This window comes from Bos indicus x Bos taurus, chromosome 6, assembly GCF_003369695.1.
Source record: "Bos indicus x Bos taurus breed Angus x Brahman F1 hybrid chromosome 6, Bos_hybrid_MaternalHap_v2.0, whole genome shotgun sequence".
Taxonomy (NCBI): Eukaryota; Metazoa; Chordata; class Mammalia; order Artiodactyla; family Bovidae; genus Bos; species Bos indicus x Bos taurus.
This window is the reverse complement of record NC_040081.1, coordinates 66,692,369-66,719,325: the sequence shown is the minus strand read 5'-3', so window position 1 is coordinate 66,719,325 and position 26,957 is coordinate 66,692,369. Positions and strand designations below refer to the sequence as shown.

General features: G+C 40.3%; 2 protein-coding genes across 11 annotated transcripts in view; both read left to right on the top strand.

Annotated features, from left to right (window-relative positions):
- NFXL1 (nuclear transcription factor, X-box binding like 1) overlaps window positions 1-5,231 on the top strand; it is a 61,808-nt gene extending 56,577 nt beyond the window's left edge. For all 10 annotated transcript variants that reach the window (XM_027544435.1, XM_027544433.1, XM_027544430.1 and 7 more), the window contains exons 21-23: window positions 648-734; window positions 1,552-1,605; window positions 3,641-5,231. In XM_027544435.1, the coding sequence (XP_027400236.1) occupies window positions 648-734; window positions 1,552-1,605; window positions 3,641-3,814 (315 nt within the window). In that variant the 3' untranslated portion in view covers window positions 3,815-5,231. The remainder of the gene's footprint in view (window positions 1-647; window positions 735-1,551; window positions 1,606-3,640) is intronic.
- An 8,046-nt stretch (window positions 5,232-13,277) lies between these two features.
- CORIN (corin, serine peptidase) overlaps window positions 13,278-26,957 on the top strand; it is a 308,663-nt gene continuing 294,983 nt past the window's right edge. The window contains exon 1 of the mRNA XM_027544426.1: window positions 13,278-14,096. Within this exon, the coding sequence (XP_027400227.1) occupies window positions 14,025-14,096 (72 nt within the window). The 5' untranslated portion in view covers window positions 13,278-14,024. The remainder of the gene's footprint in view (window positions 14,097-26,957) is intronic.

Genomic DNA, 26,957 nt, shown 5'->3' with positions numbered 1-26,957 from the left:
TTTCTAAAACCAGCTTGAATATCTGGAAGTTCACGGTTCACGTATTGCTGAAGCCTGGCTTGGAGAATTTTAACCGTTACTTGACTAGTGCACAAATTGATAATAGTCTTGATGTCACCTCATCAATAAAACTGTATTTTTTATTATTTCATTAAGGAGTCAGTGAGGTACAGAAAGTTTAGAATGATTTTCACCTCAGATTTTTTTAAAAAGATAAATGGTTGAGAGAAAAACTTGTAGTTCTCCAAAAGACTCTCTAGAGCTACACTGTGGTGATAGCCACTAGCCACTTATGGCTATTTAAATTAGAATTTTAATGAATCAACATTAAATAATATGTGACATGACATTCAGTTCTTGATTTCAGTATACTTTGAGTACTCAGGCACCACCTGTGGGAATCGCTACCCCTGTGAGTATAGAACATTTCCATTGCCTCGGCTAGCTGTGTTGGATGGCACTACTCTAACACCTCCCTGGAGGCTTCAGAAGAGTAATAGGAAGCGATAAAGAGAAATGAAGAATAAAAATGAAATAATAGGCATAATCTTAAGCTGCTAGATAAATTTTGCTTTTTTATGGCATGCAGTTACTACAACTTTGAGGGACATCTTTTGAAGTAAAAATTTTAAAAATTTTATTTGTAGGAAGTGCAGTGCAACAAAGTACGTGAAAATCAGATTTCCATAGAATGTGACACAACATGCAAAGAAATGAAGCAGAAAGCATCTGAGGTAATGTCACGTTAAATGTCATTTTTAATGTGTTAGTGACCTTTCCTTATTTATTTTGTACATTAAATTTAGATGCTTATTATGAAGAACTTGAAATCTCATCCTTTTTTGTTTTTGTGATAAAAGCCTAGTGTGTAGGCCTTTTTAAAACTCTCAGATGTGCTGGTGTGTGCTAGATATAATCTTTGTTGTCTGGGATGTACTAGATTTTCCCATACTCTGTACCAGTGAGTGGATGTACTCTGGAACATAGTTACTCATCTTAATGTTAGTTTAAGCTTCCTGAAAATTATGTTAAAGTAATACAAAAATAAAATTTTAGGATTCTTTGCTGTTTGGGTTACTTTTAAGTGTCACTATTTCCCTCCATTAACCCAATCAGTGCATAAACTTTTGGTTTTGTTTGAAACGAAGGATTCCCCTCCAGAGAGGGCGTTTTAGGAAAATGGTCAATTTCATCCCTAGGCAAACAGTAATATTTAATAATTGATCATAATCTTAATGTGGTAACTTAAGAGTAAAAGTCCAGTTTTAAAAGTGTTTCAGTTTACAGTGATGTAACTCTGTGTATTATGATCTAGTATCTTATAGTTGTTCAGCTGAATAAGATATAACACTCTACTTCCGCTCACACCCTGTTAGATAGTACCCTAGTAACACTTCTCAGTGTATAACATTTATGGTTCTTTAAATAATTTTCAGTATGAAGCTCTCAGAAGTTGTTATAGGTTAGTGGAGCCTGGAAGGAAAGATGTTAAAATTCTGTATAAAACTTGGTGATTGCAATGTTAATTTAGTTTTAAATGTCTATAAACAGTTAAAAGAAGCAGAAGCCAAAGCTGCCCTTGAAGAGGAAAAACGAAGACAACAGGTAACAGAAAACACCCAAACTTAGGTCTTTTTGCATAATTGTTAGTTTTTATGCAAATACAAGATACGTGGAAACATATAAACATAACATATAAACTAGGTCAGCTCAATTCTGGACTGAAACTATAGTTCCTTGTAAAACAAAAATTATCCGTTTGTTTCAGTCCAGGTATCCTGAACCTCTGAAGGAAGCATGGGACCTTGTATGTGCCCAGATATTCTGTGTATTTTGTGTATTCCCAATTACTTCCTTGTTGATTTCATCCATTCTCCAGAGATAATGCCTCTTTTGGTTTGAGTGACGGGGGGTCAGGACATGGCAGCATCCGTTTTAAGGCATCCCCTGGAGTGCACGTCTTCACTCATGTTACTGAGTTGTAGGTTGTCTGTGACAGACAAGTGCTGTTTACTAACCAATGCATTTGTTTTAATAATACATCTTCTTATTTCCCCATTAGACTCTTGAATGCCTTTAAGAATTCTTAAATTTTTATCTGCATTCAAGATAAAATGTGTTACCTAGATAACAAGTATATTCTTGTACCTCCTGTTTGCTCAAATACTATATTTATTGATCATATATTCCAAAGAGTGGCTTAACTTTCTAATAGTGACATACAATTTTTTGTCAGTTTGCATTTTGAGATACTTCAGTGCTTAGCAAGTAGTATACATTGTATGTAAACTACCACCATTATGAATGAAGAAACTGAAATTTCCATGTCTTGAGAGAGGGCATTAAAAATAACTCATGTAGCAAGGTGGGATAAAATAACCTCTCGTGTTTTATGTTCTGTAAAGTTGATTTGCCTAATATCAAAAAATAAATTATCAGAGCTAATGCAATAAAACATGGGTTGACTGGAATCCTGGAGATTATTATTAATAGTCCGGAGTGTCCCTTCTTCTCCTTTTTATAAGCCATTATGGAGAGAAATCTTAAATATAGTCTCTATTTACTGCCTTTTAAACAGTGTATAGAACATAATTTAAACCACTTTTGAAAACTGCGAGTCATCATTTATGCATCAGTTATTTTACTGTGTCAGTGCTTCTCAAGTTTGACTGCTTTTAATATATTTTGACCTTTTTCTGTATATCACAACTACTTGAGAATATTTTGATATTTTGGTTCATTGAAGAATGTCACTTTGTGTTAAATTAAGTATTGAATATATGTTAGGTCTTCAGATGCAGTTTATGAGAAAAGTTATGAATATGTTAACTGAAGTTTCTATTTCCTTCTTTTAAATGAACATATATAGATTTTCATGAATATTACATATATGTTAATAAGTACCAGGCTTTAGTTAATAACAGTGCAGTGTATAATATTATATTGTCATGCATTAAAGCTTAATAAGTAAGTTCTTTACAATAGACTAAAAATCTGCACTTTATAATGAGTGTCATCTAGGTATCCTTTTTTTAAAGTTATTTTTTAGAATGAATTTTATGTAATTCTACTTTCTAAAGGAGTCATTTTGGTTTAAAGTATGAAACATTTTTCCCCTGAAGAATTTTTACTCTGTTTTTAAATGTATTTGATTGAGAGGAATCAATTTCTAGCAGCTTTTTCTATTCACTCACTTGAATGTCTTCCATACAAGTCGTTAATATTTGTTACCAGCATTGTGTAAAACTAGAATTAGAGGTATCTTTATCCTAATGGGTTGTCTGTTTGCACTAGCTGGAAGCTCTGTATTATAGAGCCCCATTAACTACAGATTAATGGTGCTATATCAAACTAATGTCTATATTTTAAATCAGATGTTTCTGTATTTAGTATCAAAAGCAGGCCATCAGTCTGAAATAGTCTCTTTCACCACTCTCTAGTTCCAGTTCTTCTTACCTCAACTCTGAATTTGTTGAATAAGGTCAGTAGTGGAAAGATAGTATTTTAAAAAAATCAAATCTGTATATTAATTATATACCATTACTATTAAAACATTTCCCCAATTTATTTTTGTCTGAGTGGAAAAATTCAAGTCAGTGTGTGTATTGAATTTAATAAAAATGATACTGTTTTGATTTAGGCTGAACTGGAAGCTTTTGAAAACAGACTGAAGGGTCGTCGGAAGAAGAACAGGAAGAGAGATGAAGTGGCAGTTGAGCTAACCCTATGGCAGAAATATAAATATTACCTCTTTCCACTGTGTGCAATTGTGGTAGTAGTGTTTGCATGGTACATAGCCAATGCTGTGGATTAAAAAATGTTTGACTTGTTAATATACCTCAGATTAGATTTAGATAAGTTGTTAAATTTGGAATATTAGAAAGCAGATGCTGTAGAACACAATATATATTCACATTCATCTCTGTATTCTCTTTGAACTCTTGTTAGAAGGATAGAATGTTAAGCTTTACCTTAAGTAACATCCTAAAAGTGGCACTATAACAGTATTTAATAGTAAAAGCATGACTGAAATTGTAAAATATTTCATAAGATGTGGATAGTGGCAAGGCAACATGTCAGTTGTTTGTTGTGCTTCCTTGTATTAACATACCTATTTCATTTACTGTTTCAAGCCATCTTTTTCTTTTTTGGCAAAATTAAGATGAAACTGAGCCATATGTGTAATTAGAGGAATATTTCACAATGTTGTGGTTACTTATTAAAAGGTACTTTTCCTGATCATGTAACTTTGTACTTTTTAAAAAATATATATTCTCTAAAGGGCCTCTTAAATTATAACATGAAGCTATATAATTAGACTCTAGAAGTTGGTTTATTAATGAGGAATTTTTATCAGTTATTACAATTTTATGTAGTATATTCCTCAGAAGAAAATGTAATTGTTTTAAAAAAATGCTAGGCTAGATTCCTTACATGTGGTTATTTCTCATGTAAGAAGCTCCTATCTGAAGTTGGCATGTTCTGTAAAACTTTTATGTGTTTTTCTCAAAGTAATAATAAAAGAAAAACTAGTATTTATGAGCAAAATATGCTGAGCACAGGCTTATAAGCTTTATGTATGTTATTCTCATTTCTTCTTACCACAGTCCTATTGGTAGATTTTTTTTTTTTCAGCTGGAAATAATCAATTCTTATGAAAACAAGCTAATAGAGAAGTATCAATAAGCTGAATCTCTTTGAATTATAAGTCATTTTAAATGGTTTTGATATTTAATTTTTGTACGATTAATGTTTTCATTAAAATTTTTCATACCAAATTTTTAATGTAGAATATTTACTATTTAAAGCATTCAGGAGCCTATAATTTTATCAATATATAAAACTCTTGCTTGTTACAAAACATAGTAATCGACAGGTACTAAAAAGTGGTAGAAGTACTAAGAAGGATTTTAAAATTTTGCTTCCTTTAACTCAGTTTGTTTAATGTTGCATTCCTGAGTCAAGTATTAGCTGGTGTCTAAAGTGGGAAGGCAGTCATTCCTTTCTTTATTGTATTTTTGTTTTAATTTTAGATTTCTTTTTTATCTTTCCCAATGTTAGAGTTACTGGGTTGGTGTCTTAGAAGCTTTAATTCAGAGCTCTTACACTCAAGTCATTACCTTACTCTAATCTAAAATGAATATTAATTAAATGATTAGGTGTCCACATTGGAAGCTCTTTTCATGTATTTCAAGATCTTGGCCTAATAAACAGACCTGAAGATTAGTTTACGTCTGTTTGCTGGGTTTCTGTTCTTGCTAAGTTTTCTTTCCAAGTTTTGCAGAAGAATTTAGTGAGCAGAAGAAGACAGTGAATAACACAGTTTGCTGTTTTTTATTTGATTGGCTAGTAGCTCAGAGCTTAATTAGCCCAGAGTCACACAGCTGTGCATTCATTTATTCAATCAACAGATGCTTTTACTGTGTGATGGGTACTTTTTAGGTACTGGAAATAATGGTGGTCCTTTCAGGGACCTGCTAAAGAGTAGAAGAAAGCAGGCAGGAAATAGATACACAATAAAATGAACGTGATTTCATGTATGGTAAGTGGTGTTAAAAAAATGAGAGAAATGTTACAGAAAGTGATGGGGTTGGGGGAGCGCGGGGAGCGTGTAAAGGCACTAACTACTTAAATTGAAAAAGCCCCTCTGAGGTGGGGACATTTGAGTTGTGACCTGAATGACCTTCAGTTGATGTTCTGAGGGAAGAGTCTGTGAGTGAGAGAAAGCAGCAAGAAGAAAGTCTTTAAGTTGGGAGATGCTTGGCCTGGCTGAGGAATAGGTGGAAGAGCCAGTGTGTCTGGAGCTTAGTGAGTGACAGGGAAAGAGGATCCAGGGCCAGTTCCTAGCAGGGTTGATAGACCGTGGTATGGAATTGGAGTTTATTTCTAGTTGCAGTGGGCAGCCATTGGAGGTTTTAAGTTGGGAATAATTATTTGTTAATTCAGACTTAAATTGAAGAAAGTAGGGAAAACCACTAGACCATTCAGGTATAACCTAAATCAAATTCCTTATGATTATACAGTAGAAGTGAGGAATAGATTTAAGGGACTAGATCTGATAGACAGAGTGCCTGATGAACTATGGACAGAGGTTCATGACATTGTACAGCAGGCAGGGATCAAGACCATCCCTGTGGAAAAGAAATGCAAAAAAGCAAAATGGCTGTCTGGGGAGGCCTTACAAATAGCTGTGAAAAGAAGGGAAGCGAAAAGCAAAGGAGAAAAGGAAAGATACAAGCATCTGAATGCAGAGTTCCAAAGAATAGCAAGGAGAGATAAGAAAGCCTTCCTCAGTGATCAATGCAAAGAAATAGAGGAAAACAATAGAATGGGAAAGACTACAGATCTCGTCAAGAAAATTAGAGATACCAAGGGAACATTTCATGCAAAGATGGGCTTGATAAAGGACAGAAATGGTATGGGCCTAACAGAAGCAGAAGATATTAAGAAGAGGTGGCAAGAATACCCAGAACTGTACAAAAAAGATCTTCACGATCCAGATAATCATGATGGTGTGATCACTCCCCTAGAGCCAGACATCCTGGAATGCGAAGTCCAGTGGGCCTTAGGAAGCATCGCTACGAACAAAGCTAGTGGAGGTGATGGAATTCCAGCTGAGCTATTTCAAATCCTAAAAGATGATGCTGTGAAAGTGCTGCACTCAATATGCCAGCAAATTTGGAAAACTCAGCAGTGGCCACAGCACTGGAAAAGGTCAGTTTTCATTCCAATCCCAAAGAAAGTCAGTGCCAAAGAATGCTCAAACTACCACACAGTTGCACTCACCTCACACACTAGTATAGTAATGCTTAAAATTCTCCAAGTGAGGCTTCAACAATATGTGAACCGTGAACTTCCAGATATTCAAGCTGGTTTTAGAAAAGGCAGAGGAACCAGAGATCAAATTGCCAACAGCCGCTGGATCATGGAAAAAGCAAGAGAGTTCCAGAAAAACATCTATTTCTGCTTTATTGACTATGCCAAAGCCTTTGACTGTGTGGATCACAGTAAACTGTGGAAAATTCTGAAAGAGATGGGAATACCAGAGCACCTGACCTGTCTTTTGAGAAATCTGTATGCAGGTCAGGAAGCAACAGTTAGAACTGGACATGGAACAACAGACTGGTTCCAAATAGGAAAAGGAGTATGTCAAGGCTGTGCAGAGTACATCATGAGAAACACTGGGCTGGATGAAGCACAAGCTGGAATCAAGATTACTGGGAGAAATAGCAATAACTTCAGATATGCAGATGACACCACCCTTATGGCAGAAAGTGAAGAGGAACTAAAGAGCCTCTTGATGAAAGTGAAAGAGGAGAGTGAAAAAGTTGGCTTAAAGCTCAACATTCAGAAAATGAAGATGGCATCTGGTCCCATCACTTCATGGCAAATAGATGGGGAAACAGTGGCTGACTTTATTTTTCTGGGCTCCAAAATCACTGCAGATGGCGATTGCAGCCATGAAATTAAAAGATGCTTACTCTTTGGAAGGAAAGTTATGACCAACCTAGACAGCATATTAAAAAGCAGAGACATTACTTTGCCAACAAAGGTCCATCTAGTCAAAGCTATGGTTTTTCCAGTAAGTCATGTATGGATGTGAGAGTTGGACTATAAAGAAAGCTGAGCGCCAAGGAATTGATGCTTTTGAACTGTGGTGCTGGAGAAGACTCTTGGGAGTCCCTTGGATTGCAGAGAGATCCAACTAGTCCATCCTAAAAGAGATGAGTCCTGAGTGTTCTTTGGGAAGACTGATGTTGAAGCTGAAATTCCAGTACTTTGGCCACCTCATGCAAAGAGCTGACTCATTTGAAAAGACCCTGATGCTGGGACAGATTGAAGGCGTGAGGAGAAGGGGCCGATAGAGGATGAGATGGTTGGATGGCATCACCGACTCAAACATGAGTTTGAGTAAACTCAGGGAGTTGGTGATAGACAGGGAGGCCTGGCGTGCTGCAGTCCATGGGGTTGCAAAGATTCAGATGTGACTGAGTGACTGAACTGAACTGAATAATTTTTTACTGTTCTTTTAAGATAACTGTCTTCTGTGTGGAGAAAAGACTATGCAGACGAGGGTGAAAGCAGGGAGCAAGGTAGGTGAGAGGCAGCCGAGGCTGGAAGGGCTGTTATGTTGGGATTCAGTGATGCAGGCCTGCAGTTCCCACGGTTCCCTGTTGCCCTGGAGGAGTGACCTGAGGACACTGCAGAAACTGCTGTGCAGTGAGTCAAAGGGGAGGAAATAAATTCTTTAAGGTCAAAATTAAATTTTGTCCAAATGCTTAACGCTAATTTGTTTTGAAGTTATTAGAGTGGTACATGTTGACCTTTTTGCTTCAGTCTGAGCTAATTAGAGAAGGAATGGAAAAGTTACCAAATAGCCACTCAGAATGACACAAATAAAAATGTGAATGTGATGGTCTTATTTTCCTATTTACTTGGGTCCTTATAAAAGTTTATTAGTTTACTTTTTGAAATTTGAGGCATATTTATGTTGAAATCTTTTAGTTTTTCAGTTTAAACAGTTTTAGGGATTGAGCAACACCTAATGTTTGTATTTCAGTTAATTTCACTCCTCAAATCTAAGTTAAATTCAGAAAATCTCAAATAAGGGCTTCCCTGGTGGCTCAGACTGTAAAGTCTGCCTGCAATGTGGGAGACCCAGGTTCGATCCCTGGGTGGGGAAGGTCCCCTGGAGAAGGAAATGGCAACACACTCCTGTACTCTTGGCCTGGAGAATCCCATGGACAGAGGAACGAGCTTGGCAGGCCACGGTCAATGAGGTCGCAAAGAGTCAAATACGACTGAGCAACTTCAATTTCACTTTCAATCACAAATAAGTTGGTAAAATCTTTGCTAAATTGCCAAATGAACTTTATTGAAGCAAAACATGGAAAATATTTGCTTTTTGCCAAGAAGTCTGATGCTTGAACTTCATGGCTATGAATGTTAAACTTTGTAAACAGAGGTAAGCGTCCGTGTTAGTGTTTAAAGATATCCTGTAGGAATTTTTGACTCTTCATGTTATTTCTGATGACCCAAGGACGGCTCCAGCTGTTAGGATTGCCCATACCTGCGTGCTAGGAAGTGAAACAGAAGCCTGAGCTCTGGAGCTAGAGTTGATGTAAAAGTTGCTGCGTCTCTTTGGTCTGTGGAAGGTGCCTCTCTTTTGAGTGACAGTGCTTTAGACCTCGCGAAGCCTTGGACCTTAGGGTCTCCCTGGGAGGTAGGAGGAGGAAAGGGCAGAATACTGGTGACTACCTCTGAGAAGAGATGTGAATTTGGGAGGGTTGAGAGAAGCCAGAAACCACTCTGCTTTCTCTTAAGGGTGTCCATCCTTTTCTTGTGTTTCAGAATCTTGGTCTGTTGAGCAAGTTTAGGTCTGTTGCTCGCCAAGCTGCTGTTCTTGCTAAGTTTTCTTTCCAGTTAACGCAAAGACATGTATTTCAGTGGTACTATGAGGAATTATCCAATATAGCCTGAAATTCCACAGTCTAGACTCATCTGAGTTAAAACATTTGTAGGGAGAAATTTCCTAGACATCCCTAACTAACTTCATCTGGCTGTTGTGTATCCTCACACAATGTTTTTTCCTCGTAACGCTGCACATTACCTATCTTTGAATTCTCTATTTGTTTATTATCTGTCTCCTTCACTAGCAGGAAAGCTCCACAAGGCCAGGGGTGCAGTTTTGCTTACTGCTGTAACTGTAGAATGGGAAACCGTGCCTAGCCACATAGCAGATGCTGGTTTTAGTTCTCTAGGGCTGCCATGACAAATTATCACAAACAGAGTGGCTTGAAGCAACAGAAATTTATTCTCTCACAGTTTAGGAGGTCAGATGTACAAAATCAAAATGTCAGCAGGGTTGGCTCCTTCTGGAGACTCAGAGAAAGAAAGCCTTGCACACCTCTCTCTTAGCTTCCAGTTTAGGGCAACAGTCCTTGGCGTTTCTTGGTTCGTGGATACATCAGTGTGTCACCCCCGTTTCCGCATGGCCTTCTTGTCTATGTGTGTCCTTTTCTGACTCCTTAGAACACTCTGTAGTTAGGGCCCATGCTACTCCAGTATAATCTCATTTTACCCAATTACACCCGCAAAGACCCTACTTCCAAATAAGGAAAGTTATATATTTAGTTCCAGGTGGACATTAATTTTGCGGGGGGTGGGGGGGGGGACACTATTTAACTCACTGCAGTGCTCAGTAAACATTTGATGGATGAATGAGTGGATTCACAGTGTAATTCTGGGCTGTAAACTTTGGGGGCATTTTTCATCACTGTCTTAATGTACTGCAGGAGGTAGGGGTTAAGAGGTCGGTGTAGTTCCAGATTGCTTGTACTCCAGTTCTGGTTCTGTCCTTTTCTAGTTGTGAGGTCTTGGGCAATTACTTAACTTCTCTTAGACTTCATTTACTCCTCATCTGTAAAACAGAAACAAGGAGAAATAGTAGATGATTATGTGTCTACAACTATTTTAAATGTGTGTTTTTTTTTTTTTTTTTAATTGGAGTATCATTGCTTTACAATGTTGCATTAGTTTCTGCTGTACAGTGAAATGAATCAGCTCTATGTATACATATATCCTCCTCTTAGACCTCTCTCCCCCTGTCCCGCTCCATCCTACCTATCTAGGTCATCACAGAGCACCAAGCTGAATTCCCTGTGCTATACAGCAGGTTCCCATTAGCTATGTCTACAACTGTTTAAAGCACTTCTTATGTTTGTTTAACCCCCATGACAACTTAGGCAGTGGGGCTGTTCTTATTTTACAACAGAGGAAATAGGTTTGCTTCAAGAATTCAAAACTGAAAAAATACACGTTACTTTGTGAAGTGTCTGGCATACAGTGCTTAGAAATTCTTAACTATGATGATAGATAAATGTGACTTAATGTCGTGAGTTCTCTTACAGATTGATCCACAAATCAGAAAAATGAATTGTAAACTGGGACATCTCAGTTTTTGCTCATGTGGTCATTATCATTGAGGGGGTATCCTCAGGAAGGGGTTTCCCCAGGGGCTCAGCAGTAAAGAATCCGCCTGCAGTGCAGGAATTCAGGTTCGATCCCTGGGTCAGGAAGATCCCTTGGAGAAGGAAATGTCAACTCCAGTATTCTTGCCTGGAAAATGCCATGGACAGAGGAGCCTGGAAGACGACAGTCCATTGGGTTGCAGAGACACAACTGAGTGAGAATAAACGCGCATTCTTAGGAAAACTAGACAGGATGTGGGCAGTCAAATGGCAGCCCTAGAGGTGGGGAAGACTAACACTAGGTATGTGAGGGTGTTAGAAATAAAAGTCCCTTGAAACGTTTTATGGGCCAGTTCTTACTACCTTCTTCCCAGGGACTACTTTATAGAATAAAGGATTAATACCCCAGAAATAGTATATACAGCAAACAGTATCTCCATGGGCTATTTTTATCATATACAGAACATTCATTTCAGAATGCTGGAATATATTACTCCAGATACGGGTATGTTGTTTTTGCTTCTTAAGTAAACTCTCCCTGCAGTAGGTAAATGTCCAGTTTGCCTATTTCTTGCTGTGTTCTTCATATATTTTTTGTTTTAAAGGCTTTGTATCTTTAGATCTCAGCTTAAACTCCCTAAAATACATTCTTAACTTACTTGCAAGTATTTTTCCATAGTTTATTTACATTTGTGTGTTTGTTTAATGTATTTATTATTTCAGAAAGTTCTCTAAGGGCAGGAACTCAATTTTGTTCATCTGGCAGCTAACAAATCTTAGAGTGTTAGTTGAATGAATAGATAAATTGGTAAGTCTTGGGATAACATATTTATTATAGCTGCTGCTTTCCTGTTTTCATCCTGGAGTACTGGCTGCTTCTCTGAAATGTCTCTTTCCTGTTCTCAAATGGCCTTCATTTGTAGTACTAAGCACTGAAATTAGTCTGTAATATGCAATGTGACCCACGTTTGATCTGTAAAGTCACCCTTTCCAGAGGTATACTCTACTTTTAAGTTAATTTGCCCACAAATCCCATTAAGATTTTTTCTTTTAAGCCATCCAAATAGATATATGTTTGAAATATTAGACAATAAAAATTTCAAAAGGCTGTAAATACTTCTTTATGTACAATGAAAAGTATTATAAGAAACTAGGTGATGGTTTTCACTCTAAGTTGAAAAGCAAATGTGGCAAATTTTTTAAAAAGGAATAATTCATAGGTCATTGAATATTATTGTGAGCTTGCTGCAAATTCAAGTTGGTTCATAATATAACCTATGTTATGAGGTTTCTAACATTTGCTATGATTCCTTACATCAAAGAAGTTTGTTACAAAGCATATAAAAATAGCTGTTTACCTTCATGCAGACTACCTCAGATATTTACTCTGTTGCCACTGGTACCTAGAATTTGTTGGGTTTTCTTGCTAAAAGGAAGCTTAGAAAATGCTGTTTTACACTATCAGTGCAGTCAGCTTTAGTTCTCTGAAGGATGGTCCTGTATAGTAGTGGCTAGTTCAGATTCCCTAATGTAGCTACTTGAATGTCAGTTTCTGTAGCACCTCCACCAGAGGGCAGAAAGTGGAAGCGAAAAGAGGAATGAACGATGAATAAACAGTCCATCCTTGGCTTCAGAATGCCAGTAGAAACATTGAGGATTGAATCCAACCCTCATTTTATAGATGGAGTTGACTGAAATGAAAGACTAAGGGGGTTGCTAATGGACAATTGTTCAGGCTCTTGATTTCAGGCTGGTGTTCCTATGGTAATGATGATGTGTGATGAGACAATATTTTAGAACGTAGTCCTGAATTTACCCTGCCTCTGCAGAATTCCAGCTCCGTATTTGCTAAACTTAAAACTGTGTAAACTTAAAATTAGTCTGGTTACTTTGATTCTCTCCCGATTTCAACTATTGTATGATGCACTTATTACATTTTCTACTTTCTCATTTCACTTCAGAAGCAAAATACTGATTCCCCCACCCCCAGTTTTACAAGTTATCCTCCTCTCCAGTTGTAATATTGGGGGAACAGGTGCATGGTACTTATTTTTATTGACTATTCATAGCTGCCTCCAGAATACCAGAGATGAATTTATTCAATAACCTCATGAGTGATTTGTGAAATTTTCATTAGATCTTGACTGAGGTTGGATACAAAAAAATATTTCTCAGCAAAACTCAACGTAGTGCTTTTCTGCCAAGCCTATGACAACTCTCTTGGGCTTCAGGTGATAGTGTTTATCATTGTAAATACCTGCGGTGCTCTCCTGGAAGCTGCCTGACGAGAAGTGGCTGAAACGCACAGAGTTGTTGGCCTCTAGGGTTCAGCTTGTGGAAGCCCTGGGCATGAAATTGCCACCAGGCGTTTGGAAGCTGACTCTGCTTTACTCCTGGGTCCCTGCAGCCTTAGCAAAGTCTCAGGCAGTCTTGCAAAAGCAGTTTCTTCCCTAAACAGAGAATCTCGATTCTATTTGCCTAAAGCAAACAATGCTTACCCTAGAAAACATACGTTTTTGTTGAGATAACAAACTTGGCCCTTAATTGCCAGTGGCTGCCGTTATTTTGATTTTTACTTGGCTACGCTGGGGCCAAGAGACTGGTCTAGTTGTGATGAGATCTGGGAGGGATGAGAAGCAATTCCTTTACTCTCAGTTACTCTGTCTCCCCCAGCCCAAACACTCAGGTCTCGCCCTCTCCATGCTGCCGTCGCGGGTCCTAAGTGTGGGGGAGGGTTTGGGTAGGGGACCAGCAGTCCACTTGGCTTCCCCCCCAGCCCCTGAAGAATAACTTATTTGAATAACAGCCTAGAAGAGGTGGGGTTGCGGAGGATCTGTCATCAAGGGTTTTTTATGGGTGGGGCCTAGGGACACGAGGGAAGGGAGGGAGTGGTCCGCGGGTAGGATCTGACGAGCAGACAAAATGTGGGGCCCCTGTCCCTTGAAGGGCAACTTGTCTCTTCCTGAGCGAGGAGCAAGGAATCCGTAGTGCCTCTCCCAGGGGCACGCAGAGGAGAGAAAACAGACCAAGAGTGGACGGAGGAAAAAGCGAGACATGCTCTCCACGAAACAGTCCCCTGCCCTGGCTCCGGAAGAGCGCTACCGCCCAGCCCTGGCCCCGGAGCGGGTAAGATCCTGCCGCCAGATAGGTCGGATGACCTCTCAGTCCGGATGGATTCAGGGTCTATCCTTCCTGTCCCGCCCCCTCCTCCCCTTGGGTGCCACCTTCCCCCACCGTCGGTGAGCTTCAGCTGTCCCAGCCCCACGCTATAACCAGTCCTTGGGCGCAGGGTCATGGATAGGGTTTCCTTTAGCCCTCGAGCCAGGTCGGTCCAGAGACCACGCTCTCCTTGCCAGGGGCGTCGTCATGTCCCAGGTACACACCCCCCACCCCCAACTGCCCCTCTTCAACACGGAGTCCTCCACGCATCAAGTGGACTCGGTGGCGTCCGGGCTCCTGAGGAGGCTGCTGAAGGAGCCGTTGGAAACAACCCCTTGGGGGTCCAAGGCTTCTTTTCTGTGCATCTGGAAGGAGCGCGCAGCATCGCAAGTCCCAGACGTAAGCCTCCTCTCTCAACTGCGCGCGCCTGAGTCTCCGTCCCTCCGAGCTCCCGGATTCACCCTCAGTTCCCCTGCCACCAGTGGTGCCGGTGATCACGGGACTATCTGAGCGTGGGCATCCTAGGACTGGTCTGACTTGCAGGGTGCTGGCAACTCCTGCATCCCCTGTGCGCAAACTTGGCGGCGTGTACCGGCCCTGGGCGCAAGGAGCGCGGGGCCGCCGGGGGACGCAGGTTCCAGCTACTTTGGGTTCGGCGGGCTCTGATCCTGTCCTGGGAAGGGACAGCGTTGCCCCTGATTTGGGAGAAGAAAGGTAGGGAAGAGGAACACGGAAGGTCCTCACTGGCCTGATTCCCCAGGAACTGGATCTCTCGCGCTGTTCTTGTTCGATGTCAGGAGGGTCCCGGAGTCCATTTGCTGCTGCGGGGTCCCGGCAGCGCAGAGCCGGGTACCAGAGACTGTTCTCTGGGCGGGGATGGAGGGCTGCGCGGGTTAGGTGTTATTGGGTCGGATCCTGCCAGGACTCGTCCCCAGCTCTTGCGGCGAGCTCTGCATTCCGGATGCCACCCTCTCCCGGCCGATGGATGGCGATGTAGGCGCTTTTTCGCACTACTCGGTATTCCCAGGACAGTTCTGCGCGCTCAGAGCTAGGAGCTCATAAGGGAAGCCGCCCGGCGGGACATTCCCAGGGAAGCTATCCTGTCAATTCAAAGTGGAGCTTTCCTCCCGCGGGAAAATTCTGAGAACAATGTACCACAAAGACAAACTCACTCTTGAATAAGACCAGACGACTTCTCTGTGTGCATTTGTAGTTTGTAGTCTCCCCTGACCCCTCCTTGGTAAAGTAATTTACCCTTGGAAGCAAAACTCTGCAAAGGAATGCCGACTGCCACCAGAAAGGGAGTGAAGTCAGGACTTAGTGGTGGTCATTTCCCAAAGACACATATATTTTAGCTGAAGGTGTTAGAAATTAAAGACGTCACAACACATTACTTTTGGGAATGAATGGTGGTGGTTTAGTCACTAAGTCGTGTCTGACTCTTGCGACCCCATGTAACCTCATGGACTGTAGCCCGCCAGGCTCCACTGTCCATGGAATTCTCCAGGCAAGAATACTGGAGTAGGTTGCCATTTCCTTCTGAAGGGGATCTTCCCTACCCAGGAATCAAACTCAGGTCTCCTGCATTGCAGTCAGATGATTTACCGACTGAGCTATGAGGGAAGCTCCACTTTTGGGAATAGCCCAGAGAAAATGAGAGGAAACAATGGCTTTTAAAAAAGGTATAAAATCAGTTTTTGTCACAACACAACAATCACCTGCTAGGTTGTATTATTTGGTGTTAATAGTTTTGTTGTGTAAACTTAGGCTAGAAATCATTCCCCACAGCCAGGTTCCTGGAGCTTGAGAGGTTAGACTAGCTGTCTGGGTAGACAAATGTGATTACTGGGCTAAGCTGGTTTTCCATAGAATTCTTCCCAGAACACACCAAGGGTTGCACGGGATAAACTATTTTCAGAGTTATTTGGGTGTGGAATTACATAAGTCTCACAACCTCAAAATGCTGTAAAGCTTTATTTAGGGGGAAGGGGCTCTTCCCAGAGGGTTCCTTGCAGGATCAGAGCACAGGACAAGGATGAAAGGCTCAGTTAAACTTCCAGGAGGTTAGACAAATAAGAATTGTTTTATTAATCTCATCAAGTGTTATTTCCAGGCATAATGAAACTTTTTAAAGGGAGGCACAATTAGTTCCATTAGAAACATTCTTCATAATACTGCAGAAATCTTATTATTAGCACAGCATCCATCCACATCGACCTGTGGTTTTGTCTTGGGAGGGCCATCTTTCCCACCATGGCTTCACCTGACTTCCACACTTGCAGTATCTAATGACCCGCACTTGCCCTTTTCCACTGCTGGAGACAAATAGATTGGGGGAGAAGCTGAGCAGCCCAGATTTAACATTGTCACTCTTGATTTGAAACGAGTTATTTTCAAACTTACATACCATTTCTTAGGTATCCTGTCTCTCCGTTTTCCTCATTCCCTTACCTCCAGCCTCCCCTGATGTGAAGACCTGTAGTCTTGGGGTTTCTAAGTGTCACTATGGCCAGGGAAATGGGGGCTCCCTGAGGACCAGGAAAGCTGGATGATAGTAATAGTGCTAAATGTGTCCCAGGAAGAAGGTTTATTTAATCTGCCAATTTGGCCTTAATAAGTTAGTCAGCAGGTACTCATTCTTGCCTCCTGTTCTTCCTGATTAAGTGGAAAATGGGGCTGGTTGCTTAGAGGATACTGATTTGTTGTATGGAATACTAGATCCACACTAAACACTCAAGTAATTCTCAGACCTGTACCTATTCTGCAAAATCTACTCAGACACACATATATGCACTCATCCATGCATACCCACTTTTGTGTTTCAGACCCTTCAGAGAGGATGGAAATGGAAGACATCACAAGAGTGAAAGGTGCTGTAAATGGAGTGCCTTGATGACTAGAGTGTGGATTTTGGTGTCAAAGCCATATTCAGATCTCTGGCCCTAGCCTGTAAAAGCTGTAAGGCCCTGGGCAAGTCAGAGAATCTTGCTGAACCCTGATTTCCTCATCCAACCAATGGGGATGATCACTGACTATAAGAGCATGTGAAGATTAAGGAAATAAATATGTCCTGTAGCCAACCCACCAGGCTTCTTTGTCCATGGGATTTCCCAAGTAAGACCACTGGAGTAGGCTACTTTTTCCTCCTTCAGGGGATCTTCCTGACCCAGGGATCAAACCTGGGTCTCCTGCATTGCAGGCAGACTCTACCATCTGAGCCACCAGGGAAGCCCAAATATGTCCTAGAAATACTCTACATACAGCTGTATCTTCTGTGAAGGCTTCCTCCCCTGTTTTTACTTGTGGGGCTGGTCACATCTCAGATTTCTGAGGCTCTCAGATTTGTCTCCACAGCCAGCCTTCTGTGATTCTAGAGCAGTGCCCTCCAATAGAGTAGCTGCTGGCCACATGTGATTATTTAATTATTATGGTCATTTAAATGAATCAAAATTAAATTAAAAATTTAGTTTTCCAGTCTCACTGGCCACATTTCAAGTGCTCAGTAATCATATGTGACCAGTGGTTACTGTATTAGATAGTGTAGACAGAACATCTAATTCACTGAGGAGTATTTTCTTAGTTCTAGAGCTCTTTGCTTGAGTGATAATTTAATGAGACTCTTAGATGATAAAGGTTTTTCTGTCCATCACTTCCCTTTGCTTTTCCTTTTGTTTTGTATAGCTGAATCCCTTCTATTGTGTCACAGCCAGAGCATTTGTTGAACGGTAGATGGCTGTTTATAATTGGCATAATTTATATAATTATAGAATAAATGATACATAGTATTTTTATTATAAATCAGTCAAGAGTGTGTATTAGTTACAAAATCCTTAGAAAGTCTCCCATCGCTGATGATTTTTGCTAATGTAGCATCCTTTTCCTTTCACAGTGAGATTTATGGCTGATGGTTTTCCTGGTTTTAGAGCAGAAATTCTGATATAATAGAGGGAGGCTCTTCTCACTCTGGAGAAGGCAATGGCACCCCACTCCAGTACTCTTGCCTGGAAAATCCCATGGATGGAGGAGCCTGGTAGGCTCCAGTCCATGGGGTCGCTAAGAGTCGGGCACAACTGAGCGACTTCACTTTCACTTTTCACTTTCATGCATTGGAGAAGGAAATGGCAGCCCACTCCAGTATTCTTGCCTGGAGAATCCCAGGGACAGAGGAGCCTGGTGGGCTGCTGTCTATGGGGTCGCACAGAGTCGGACACGACTGAAGCGACTTAGCAGCAGCAGCAGCTTCTCACTCTTAAGTACCCATTGTTCAGTTGCTAAGTCATGTCTGACTCTTTACAACCCCATGGACTGAGGCACTCCAGGCTCCTCCGTCCATAGGGTTCTCCAAGCAAGAACACTAGAGTGGGTTGCCATTTCCCTCTCCATATGTACCCATATGTACCCTTATGTGTTGTATGATTTTCCATAAGAATAACAATATTGATCTATTTTCACTTACAGTGGGGTTATGTCCCAATAACCCTTCATTTTGTTGTTTTTTAGTCACTTAGTCGTGTCTGACTCTTTGCCACCCCATGGACTGCAGCACGCCAGCCTTCCCTGTCCTTCACCATCTCCCAGAGTTTGCCCTAACTCATATCCATTGAGTTGTTGATGCCATCCAACCATCTCATCCTCTGTGGCCCCCTTCTCCTCCTGCCCTCAATCTTTCCCAGCATCGGGGTCTTTTTCAATGAGTTGGCTCGTCACATCAGGTGGCCAGAATATTGGAGCTTCAGCTTCAGCATCAGTCCTTCCAATGAATATTCAGGATTGATTTCCTTTAGGACTGACTAGTTTGATCTCCTTGCTGTCCAAGGGACTCCCAAGAGTCTTTTCTAGCACCACAATTCAGAAGCATCAGTTCTGGTAGACATGAATTTTTGAGGGACATTATTCAAGCCAGTGCAGATATGCAGACAGGTAATCCTTTCCCTGCCTTAAGTTTATTCTGTTCCTAGGACTTTGCTAAATCTGCTTTAGTGCATAGTCCATAATATTCATTATTCTTATAGGCAACCACCATGCAGGTTGGGAGAGTATGTGTGCTTTCCACATGGGTGTAGAGTACATGGGCTGGCTCGCTGAGTCAGCTGCCCTTTCCTAAGCCTGTCACTGTCCCCAGCCCAGCCTCCTGTCTCTACTTCTTTCTCTTTGCTCAGAAAGAGCTGCTGTTGTCCCAGAGCACTGGTGTATCTGGTGGCCACATTGCTGAGGACTCTGTAGCCGTGTTTGCTCAGCTCTGAGCTCTGCTCAAGGATGCCTATAAATTATGTTTTCCTCTGAGTCTGCTGGCAGTGACCTCCCTTAGCTCACCTTTCAGCAGCTGTTTGAATATTCTCTTGCTGTACATTTCTCCATGTTCAAACCATCAGAGCTGGTAGTGACAAGTGCAGTATCAGAGCTGGTTGCGGCTAGCTGGGGATCCAGGGTGCTCCTGGGCATCATCCATCTGGCCATTCAGTATCAGTACTGAAACTTACAAGCAGCTCAAGAGGACGTCTGTGAAAAAGGGCCTACTCTGGCTTAAGAGTAGGGCAGAAAATATAGCTATGGGTTGTAAAGGTTGTTTTGGTGCCACTAGTTTGAGCTTAGCTTGGCTCTCCTTTGAACTTTTGGGCTGACAGCATTTAGAGAATACCTTTTGTTTCTAGCGCTTGAGAGAGCTTTAAAGAAAAGTTCTTATGCAGCTATGAAAGTAAACGATGCTAGGCTCTCCAGAACCATGAAGGTCATTCTGCTAAAGTGTCACAGCTGCATCTTAAAGGTTGATAGCACCAGAAAATTTTAATCATGTGTCCATGAACCCCATGAGTACTGAACAATCTCTATGAACAGTTCAATGTGAATTTTTCTGGCCAGGGCAATATAACTCTCTGAGAACTTAAGAGCCACATGCTAGAACAAGATAACCTTGTAAGAATTCAGTTGCATCACCTGGACAGAAAGAGGAGCAGATTCATCCATTTATTCAACAAACATTTATGTGCCAGGCACAGTACTCGGCACTTGGGATGCACCAATGAACAAACAGAGATTCATGTGTGTGTGAAGCAAATTCGTTTCTAATTACATGGTAAACACTATTATCAGGAGCGCAGGGAAGAGAGAACTATTGATGTTGTATGAGTCACTTTGCCTGTTGTTCTGCTCAGTGCCCTGGAGTGAGAGCACAAATGAAGAGAAGGGAATCTGCTATTAATTTCAGAACTCCAGTGCCTTTTATATGTATCCAGCTTGCGGGCCTACAAGTGATCCTGTGTTTAAAGATCAATGCCTTTTTTTTTTCTTCTAACCTCAGGCCAATTAATTAATCTGGTACTCAACTGTTGAGCTTGATCCATCTCTGGAAAAACTAACCATGTGGGATTGATTGACAGACGTTATATTGGTCTCCAACGTGGCACTTTCTTAAGGATTTTCAAGGATTATTTCGATACTACATGATTTTCAGGGTTGTGTACCTATTTCTGGAGAAGTAAATGGCAACCCACTCCAGTATTCTTGCCTGGAGAATCCCAGGGACAGAGGAGCCTAGTGGGCTGCCGTCTATGGGGTCGCACAGTGTTGGACACGACTGAGGCAACTCAGCAGCAGCAGTACCTTTTTCAGAGTCTCATCCTGCAAGCAAGGTGCCACTCCTCTGTAGGGCAGTTTGGAAATCAAAACTGTATGATTGCACTTAATGTTTCTCTGTGGATCCTTTAAAGCAATTTTGTTTAATTTGACACAATCAGAAATGGGAGCTCTAGTCTTTATCTGATACTGAGTTGCTGTGAGACTTTACAAAAGTCAATTAACTTTTTGATCCTGGTTTCCTCATGTGTAAAATGAGGACTAGACACTCTCCAAGGGCCTTTCTAGATCTAAAAACTAGATTTTCATGTTGCAGAAAAAACGAGGAGCTCATTGTACCCTTATCCTTTTTCTTTCTCTCCTCCCTTTCAATTGAGAAGTGCTGCTGGGTGAAGGGCATCTGAACCGATGCTGGTATCTGCTTCTCTCTTTGTGGGTCTTTGCCATTTCTTTTCACAGCGACCTCTGCCAAAGTGCAGGATGGCCTGTTCAACTCCAAGGAAGACTGAGCAAAGGAAATTTGCTCACCAGAAGCCAGGTTTGTCTGGGGATATCTTCTTTGGTTCTAAGTCAGATCTGTGTTTCACCCAGGCATGCAGCTTGTGCATGGTAGAAAAGGTGTAGAGAGACAGTCATTGGTGTTGAGGGCCTCGCAACAGGTGGTCCACATCAAGCTGGGAGCCAGGCATGCCTCTGTTGTTGGCTGCCGGTTTATCAGAAACAGCTTTTGTTATGTTGAGGTGTGTTCCCTCTACGCCTACTTTGGCAAGAGTGGCATCATGATTGGATGTTGAATTTTATCAAATGCTTTTTCTGCATGTTGAGTTGATCATGTGGTTTTTGTCTTTTCATTTGTTGATGTGCTGTATCATATTGATTTGTGTATGTTGAACTATCTTTTTGACCCTGGGATGAATCTAACTTGATTGTGATGTATGATTTGTTTTTTAATGTGTTGCTGGATTCAGTTTGTTAACATTTTGTTGAGAGTTTTTGCATCTATAACATCAAAGATATTGGTCTGTAGTTTGACTTTTGGTAGTGTCTTTGATTCCAGGTATGCCTCTAGCTGAGCAGGAGTTTAACACAGGATAAAGTCCTTTCTCACCTGGGTAGGTAGGATACACACTCCTCTGTGTTCACAGTTAAAAAAATAAAAAATAATAAAAATAGGTTCAGAGTGGCAAGGGAACAAAATTTCCAGGTGAAGAGAATTCTGAGATCTCTGAAATTTAGAAAGAATTAGATATAAAAGAACTCAGGAAGTAGAGTAAGCTTGATTAAATCATTAAACCTGAGCCAAGATAAGCTCAGGGCAGCCCTGGATGCTGTGGCACACAGACCTGGCTCAGGTACTTTCCCATCACTTATTAGCTGGGGGCCACTGTAACAGGTAAATTCCCATTAGGCTCGATTTCTTTCTTGGAAGAATGGGAACAATATTCCTCTCTCAGGATTCTGATTGATGGCTCAGTGAAATAATGCTTTATGAAAGTGCTTTGTAAGAACACAAGTTGCTACATATATATATGTATATATCTTACATGATATTTTACGTGTTTCAATGTCATTCTCCCAAATCTTCCCACCCTCTCCCTCTCCCACAGAGTCCATAAGACTGTTCTATACATCAGTGTCTCTTTTGCTGTCTCGTACACCGGGTTATTGTTACCATCTTTCTAAATTCCATATATATGCGTTAGTATACTGTATTGATGTTTTTCCTTCTGGCTTACTTCACTCTTTATAATAGGCTCCAGTTTCATCCACCTCATTAGAACTGATTCAAATGTATTCTTTTTAATGGCTGAGTAATACTCCATTGTGTATATGTACCACTGCTTTCTTATCCATTCATCTGCTGATGGACATCTAGGTTGCTTCCATGTCCTGGCTATTATAAACAGTGCTGCGATGAACATTGGGGTACACGTGTCTCTTTCCCTTCTGGTTTCCTCAGTGTGTATGCCCAGCAGTGGGATTGCTGGATCATAAGGCAGTTCTATTTCCAGTTTTTTAAGGAATCTCCACACTGTTCTCCATAGTGGCTGTACTAGTTTGCATTCCCACCAACAGTGTAAGAGGGTTCCCTTTTCTCCACACCCTCTCCAGCATTTATTATTTGTAGACTTTTGGATTGCAGCCATTCTGACTGGTGTGAAATGGTACCTCATAGTGGTTCTGATTTGCATTTCTCTGATAATGAGTGATGTTGAGCATCTTTTCATGTGTTTGTTAGCCATCTGCATGTCTTCTTTGGAGAAATGTCTATTTAGTTCTTTGGCCCATTTTTTGATTGGGTCATTTATTTTTCTGGAGTTGAGCTGTAGGAGTTGCTTGTATATTTTTGAGATTAGTTGTTTGTCAGTTGCTTCATTTGCTATTATTTTCTCCCATTCTGAAGGCTGCCTTTTCACCTTGCTAATAGTTTCCTTTGATGTGCAGAAGCTTTTAAGGTTAATTAGGTCCCATTTGTTTATTTTTGCTTTTATTTCCAATATTCTGGGAGGTGGGTCATAGAGGATCCTGCTGTGATGTATGTCAGAGAGTGTTTTGCCTATGTTCTCCTCTAGGAGTTTTATAGTTTCTGGTCTTACGTTTAGATCTTTAATCCATTTTGAGTTTATTTTTGTGTATGGTGTTAGAAAGTGTTCTAGTTTCATTCTTTTACAAGTGGTTGACCAGATTTCCCAGCACCACTTGTTAAAGAGATTGTGTTTAATCCATTGTATATTCTTGCCTCCTTTGTCAAAGATAAGGTGTCCATATGTGCATGGATTTATCTCTGGGTTTTCTATTTTGTTCCATTGATCTATATTTCTGTCTTTGTGCCAGTACCATACTGTCTTGATAACTGTGGCTTTGTAATAGAGCCTAAAGTCAGGTAGGTTGATTCCTCCAGTTCCATTTTTCTTTCTCAAGATCACTTTGGCTATTCGAGGTTTTTTGTATTTCCATACAAATTGTGAAATTATTTGTTCTAGCTCTGTGAAGAATACTGTTGGTAGCTTGATAGGGATTGCATTGAATCTATAAATTGCTTTGGGCGGTGTACTCATTTTCACTATATTGATTCTTCCAATCCATGAACATGGTATATTTCTCCATCTGTTAGTGTCCTCTTTGATTTCTTTCACCAGTGTTTTATAGTTTTCTATATATAGGTCTTTAGTTTCTTTAGGTAGATATATTCCTAAGTATTTTATTCTTTCTGTTGCAATGGTGAATGGAATTGTTTCCTTAATTTCTCTTTCTGTTTTCTCATTATTAGTGTATAGGAATGCAAGGGATTTCTGTGTGTTGATTTTATATCCTGCAACCTTACTATAATCATTGATTATTTCTAGTAATTTTCTGGTGGAGTCTCTAGGGTTTTCTATGTAGAGGATCATGTCATCTGCAAATAATGAGAGTTTTACTTCTTCTTTTCCAATTTGGATTCCTTTTATTTCTTTTTCTGCTCTGATTGCTGTGGCCAAAACTTCCAAAACTATGTTGAATAGTAATGGTGAAAGTGGGCACCCTTGTCTTGTTCCTGACTTTAGAGGAAATGCTTTCAATTTTTCACCATTGAGGATAATGTTTGCTGTGGGTTTGTCATATATAGCTTTTATTATGTTGAGGTATGTTCCTTCTATTCCTGCTTTCTGGAGAGTTTTTATCATAAATGGGTGTTGAATTTTGTCAAAGGCTTTCTCTGCATCTATTGAGATAATCATATGGTTTTTATTTTTCAATTTGTTAATGTGGTGTATTACATTGATTGATTTGCGGATATTGAAGAATCCTTGCATCCCTGGGATAAAGCCCACTTGGTCATGGTGTATGATCTTTTTAATGTGTTGTTGGATTCTGATTGCTAGAATTTTGTTAAGGATTTTTGCATCTATGTTCGTCAGTGATATTGGCCTGTAGTTTTCTTTTTTTGTGGGATCTTTGTCAGGTTTTGGTATTAGGGTGATGGTGGCCTCATAGAATGAGTTTGGACGTTTACCTTCCTCTGTAAGAGTGTTTTGCCTATGTTTTCCTCTAGGAGTTTTATAGTTTCTGGTCTTACGTTTAGATCTTTAATCCATTTTGAGTTTATTTTTGTGTATGGTGTTAGAAAGTGTTCTAGTTTCATTCTTTTACAAGTGGTTGACCAGTTTTCCCAGCACCACTAGTTAAAGAGATTGTCTTTTCTCCATTGTATATTCTTGCTTCCTTTGTCAAAGATAAGGTGTCCATGCTGCTGCTGCTGCTGCTGCTAAGTCGCTTCAGTCATGTCCGACTCTGTGCGACCCCATAGACAGCAGCCCACCAGGCTCCCCTGTCCCTGGGATTCCCCAGGCAAGAACACTGGAGTGGGTTGCCATTTCCTTCTCCAATGCAGGAAAGTAAAAAGTGAAAGTGAAGTTGCTCAGTCGTGTCTGACTTTTAGTGACCCCATGGACTACAGCCTACCAGGCTCCTCCGCCCATGGGATTTTCCAGGCAAGAGTACTGGAGTGGGGTGCCATTGCCTTCTCCATAAGGTATCCATAGGTGCGTGGATTTATCTCTGGACTATTTTGTTCCATTGATCTATATTTCTGTCTTTGTGCCAGTACCATACTGTCTTGATGACTGTAGCTTTGTAGTATAGCCAGCCAGGCAGGTTGATTCCTCCAGTTCCATTCATCTTTCTCAAGATTGCTTTGGCTCTTCGAGGTTTTTTGTATTTCCATACAAATTGTGAAATTATTTGTTCTACTTCTCTGAAAAATGCCGTTGGTAGCTTGATAGGGATTGCATTGGATCTATAGATTGCTTTGGGTAGTATACTCATTTTCACTGTATTGATTCTTCTGATCCATGAACATGGTATATTTCTCCATATATTTGTGTCATCTTTGATTTCTTTCATTGGTGTTCTATAGTTTTCTATATATAGGTCTTTTGTTTCTTTAGGTAGATTTATTCCTAAGTATTTTATTCTTTTCGTTGCAATGGTGAATGGAATTGTTTCCTTAGTTTCTCTTTCTGTTTTCTCATTGTCAGTGTATAGGAAAACAAGGGATTTCTGTGTGTTAATTTTATATCCTGCAACTTTACTATTCATTGATTAGCTCCAGTAATTTTCTGGTGGAGTCTTTACGGCTTTCCGTGTAGAGGATCATGTCATCTGCAAACAGTGCGAGTTTTACTTCTTCTTTTCTAATCTGGATTCCTTTTCTTTTTCTGCTCTAATTGCTGTGGCTAAAACTTCCAAAACTATGTTGAATAGTAGTGGTGACAGTGGATGTCCTTGTCTTGTTCCTGACTTTAGAGGAAATGCTTTCAATTTTCCACCATTGAGGATAATGTTTGCTGTGGGTTTATCATATATGGTTTTTATTATGTTGAGGTATGTTCCTTCTATGCCTGCTTTCTGGAAGTTTTTTTTTTTTTATCATAAATGGATGTTGAATTTTGTCAAAGGCTTTCTCTGCATCTGTTGAAATAATCATATGGTTTTTATCTTTCAGTTTGTTAATGTGGTGTATCACATTGCTGATTTGCGAATATTGAAGAATCCTTGCATCCCTGGGATAAAGCCCACTTGGTCATGGTGTATGATCTTTTTAATGTGTTGTTGGATTCTGATTGCTAGAATTTTGTTAAGGATTTTTGCATCTATGTTCGTCAGTGATATTGGCCTGTAGTTTTCTTTTTTGTGGGATCTTTGTCAGGTTTTGGTATTAGGGTGATGGTGGCCTCATAGAATGAGTTTGGAAGTTTACCTTCCTCTGCAATTTTCTGGAAGAGTTTGAGCAGGATAGGTGTTAGCTCTTCCCTAAATTTTTGGTAGAATTCAGCTGTGAAGCCGTCTGGACCTGGGCTTTTGTTTGCTGGAAGATTTTTGATTACAGTTTCAATTTCCATGCTTGTGATGGGTCTGTTAAGATTTTCTATTTCTTCCTGGTTCAGTTTTGGAAAGCTGTACTTTTCTAAGAATTTGTCCATTTCTTCCAAGTTGTCCATTTTATTGGCATATAGTTGATGATAGTACTCTCTTATGATCCTTTGTATTTCTGTCTGTGGTGATTTCTCCATTTTCATTTCTAATTTTGTTGATTTGATTCTTCTCCCTTTTTTTCTTGATGAGTCTGGCTAATGGTTTGTCCATTTTATTTATCTTCTCAAAGAACCAACTTTTAGCTTTGTTGATTTTTGCTATGGTCTCCTCTGTTTCTTTTGCATTTATTTCTGCCCTAATTTTTATGATTTCTTTCCTTCTACTAACCCTGGAGTTCTT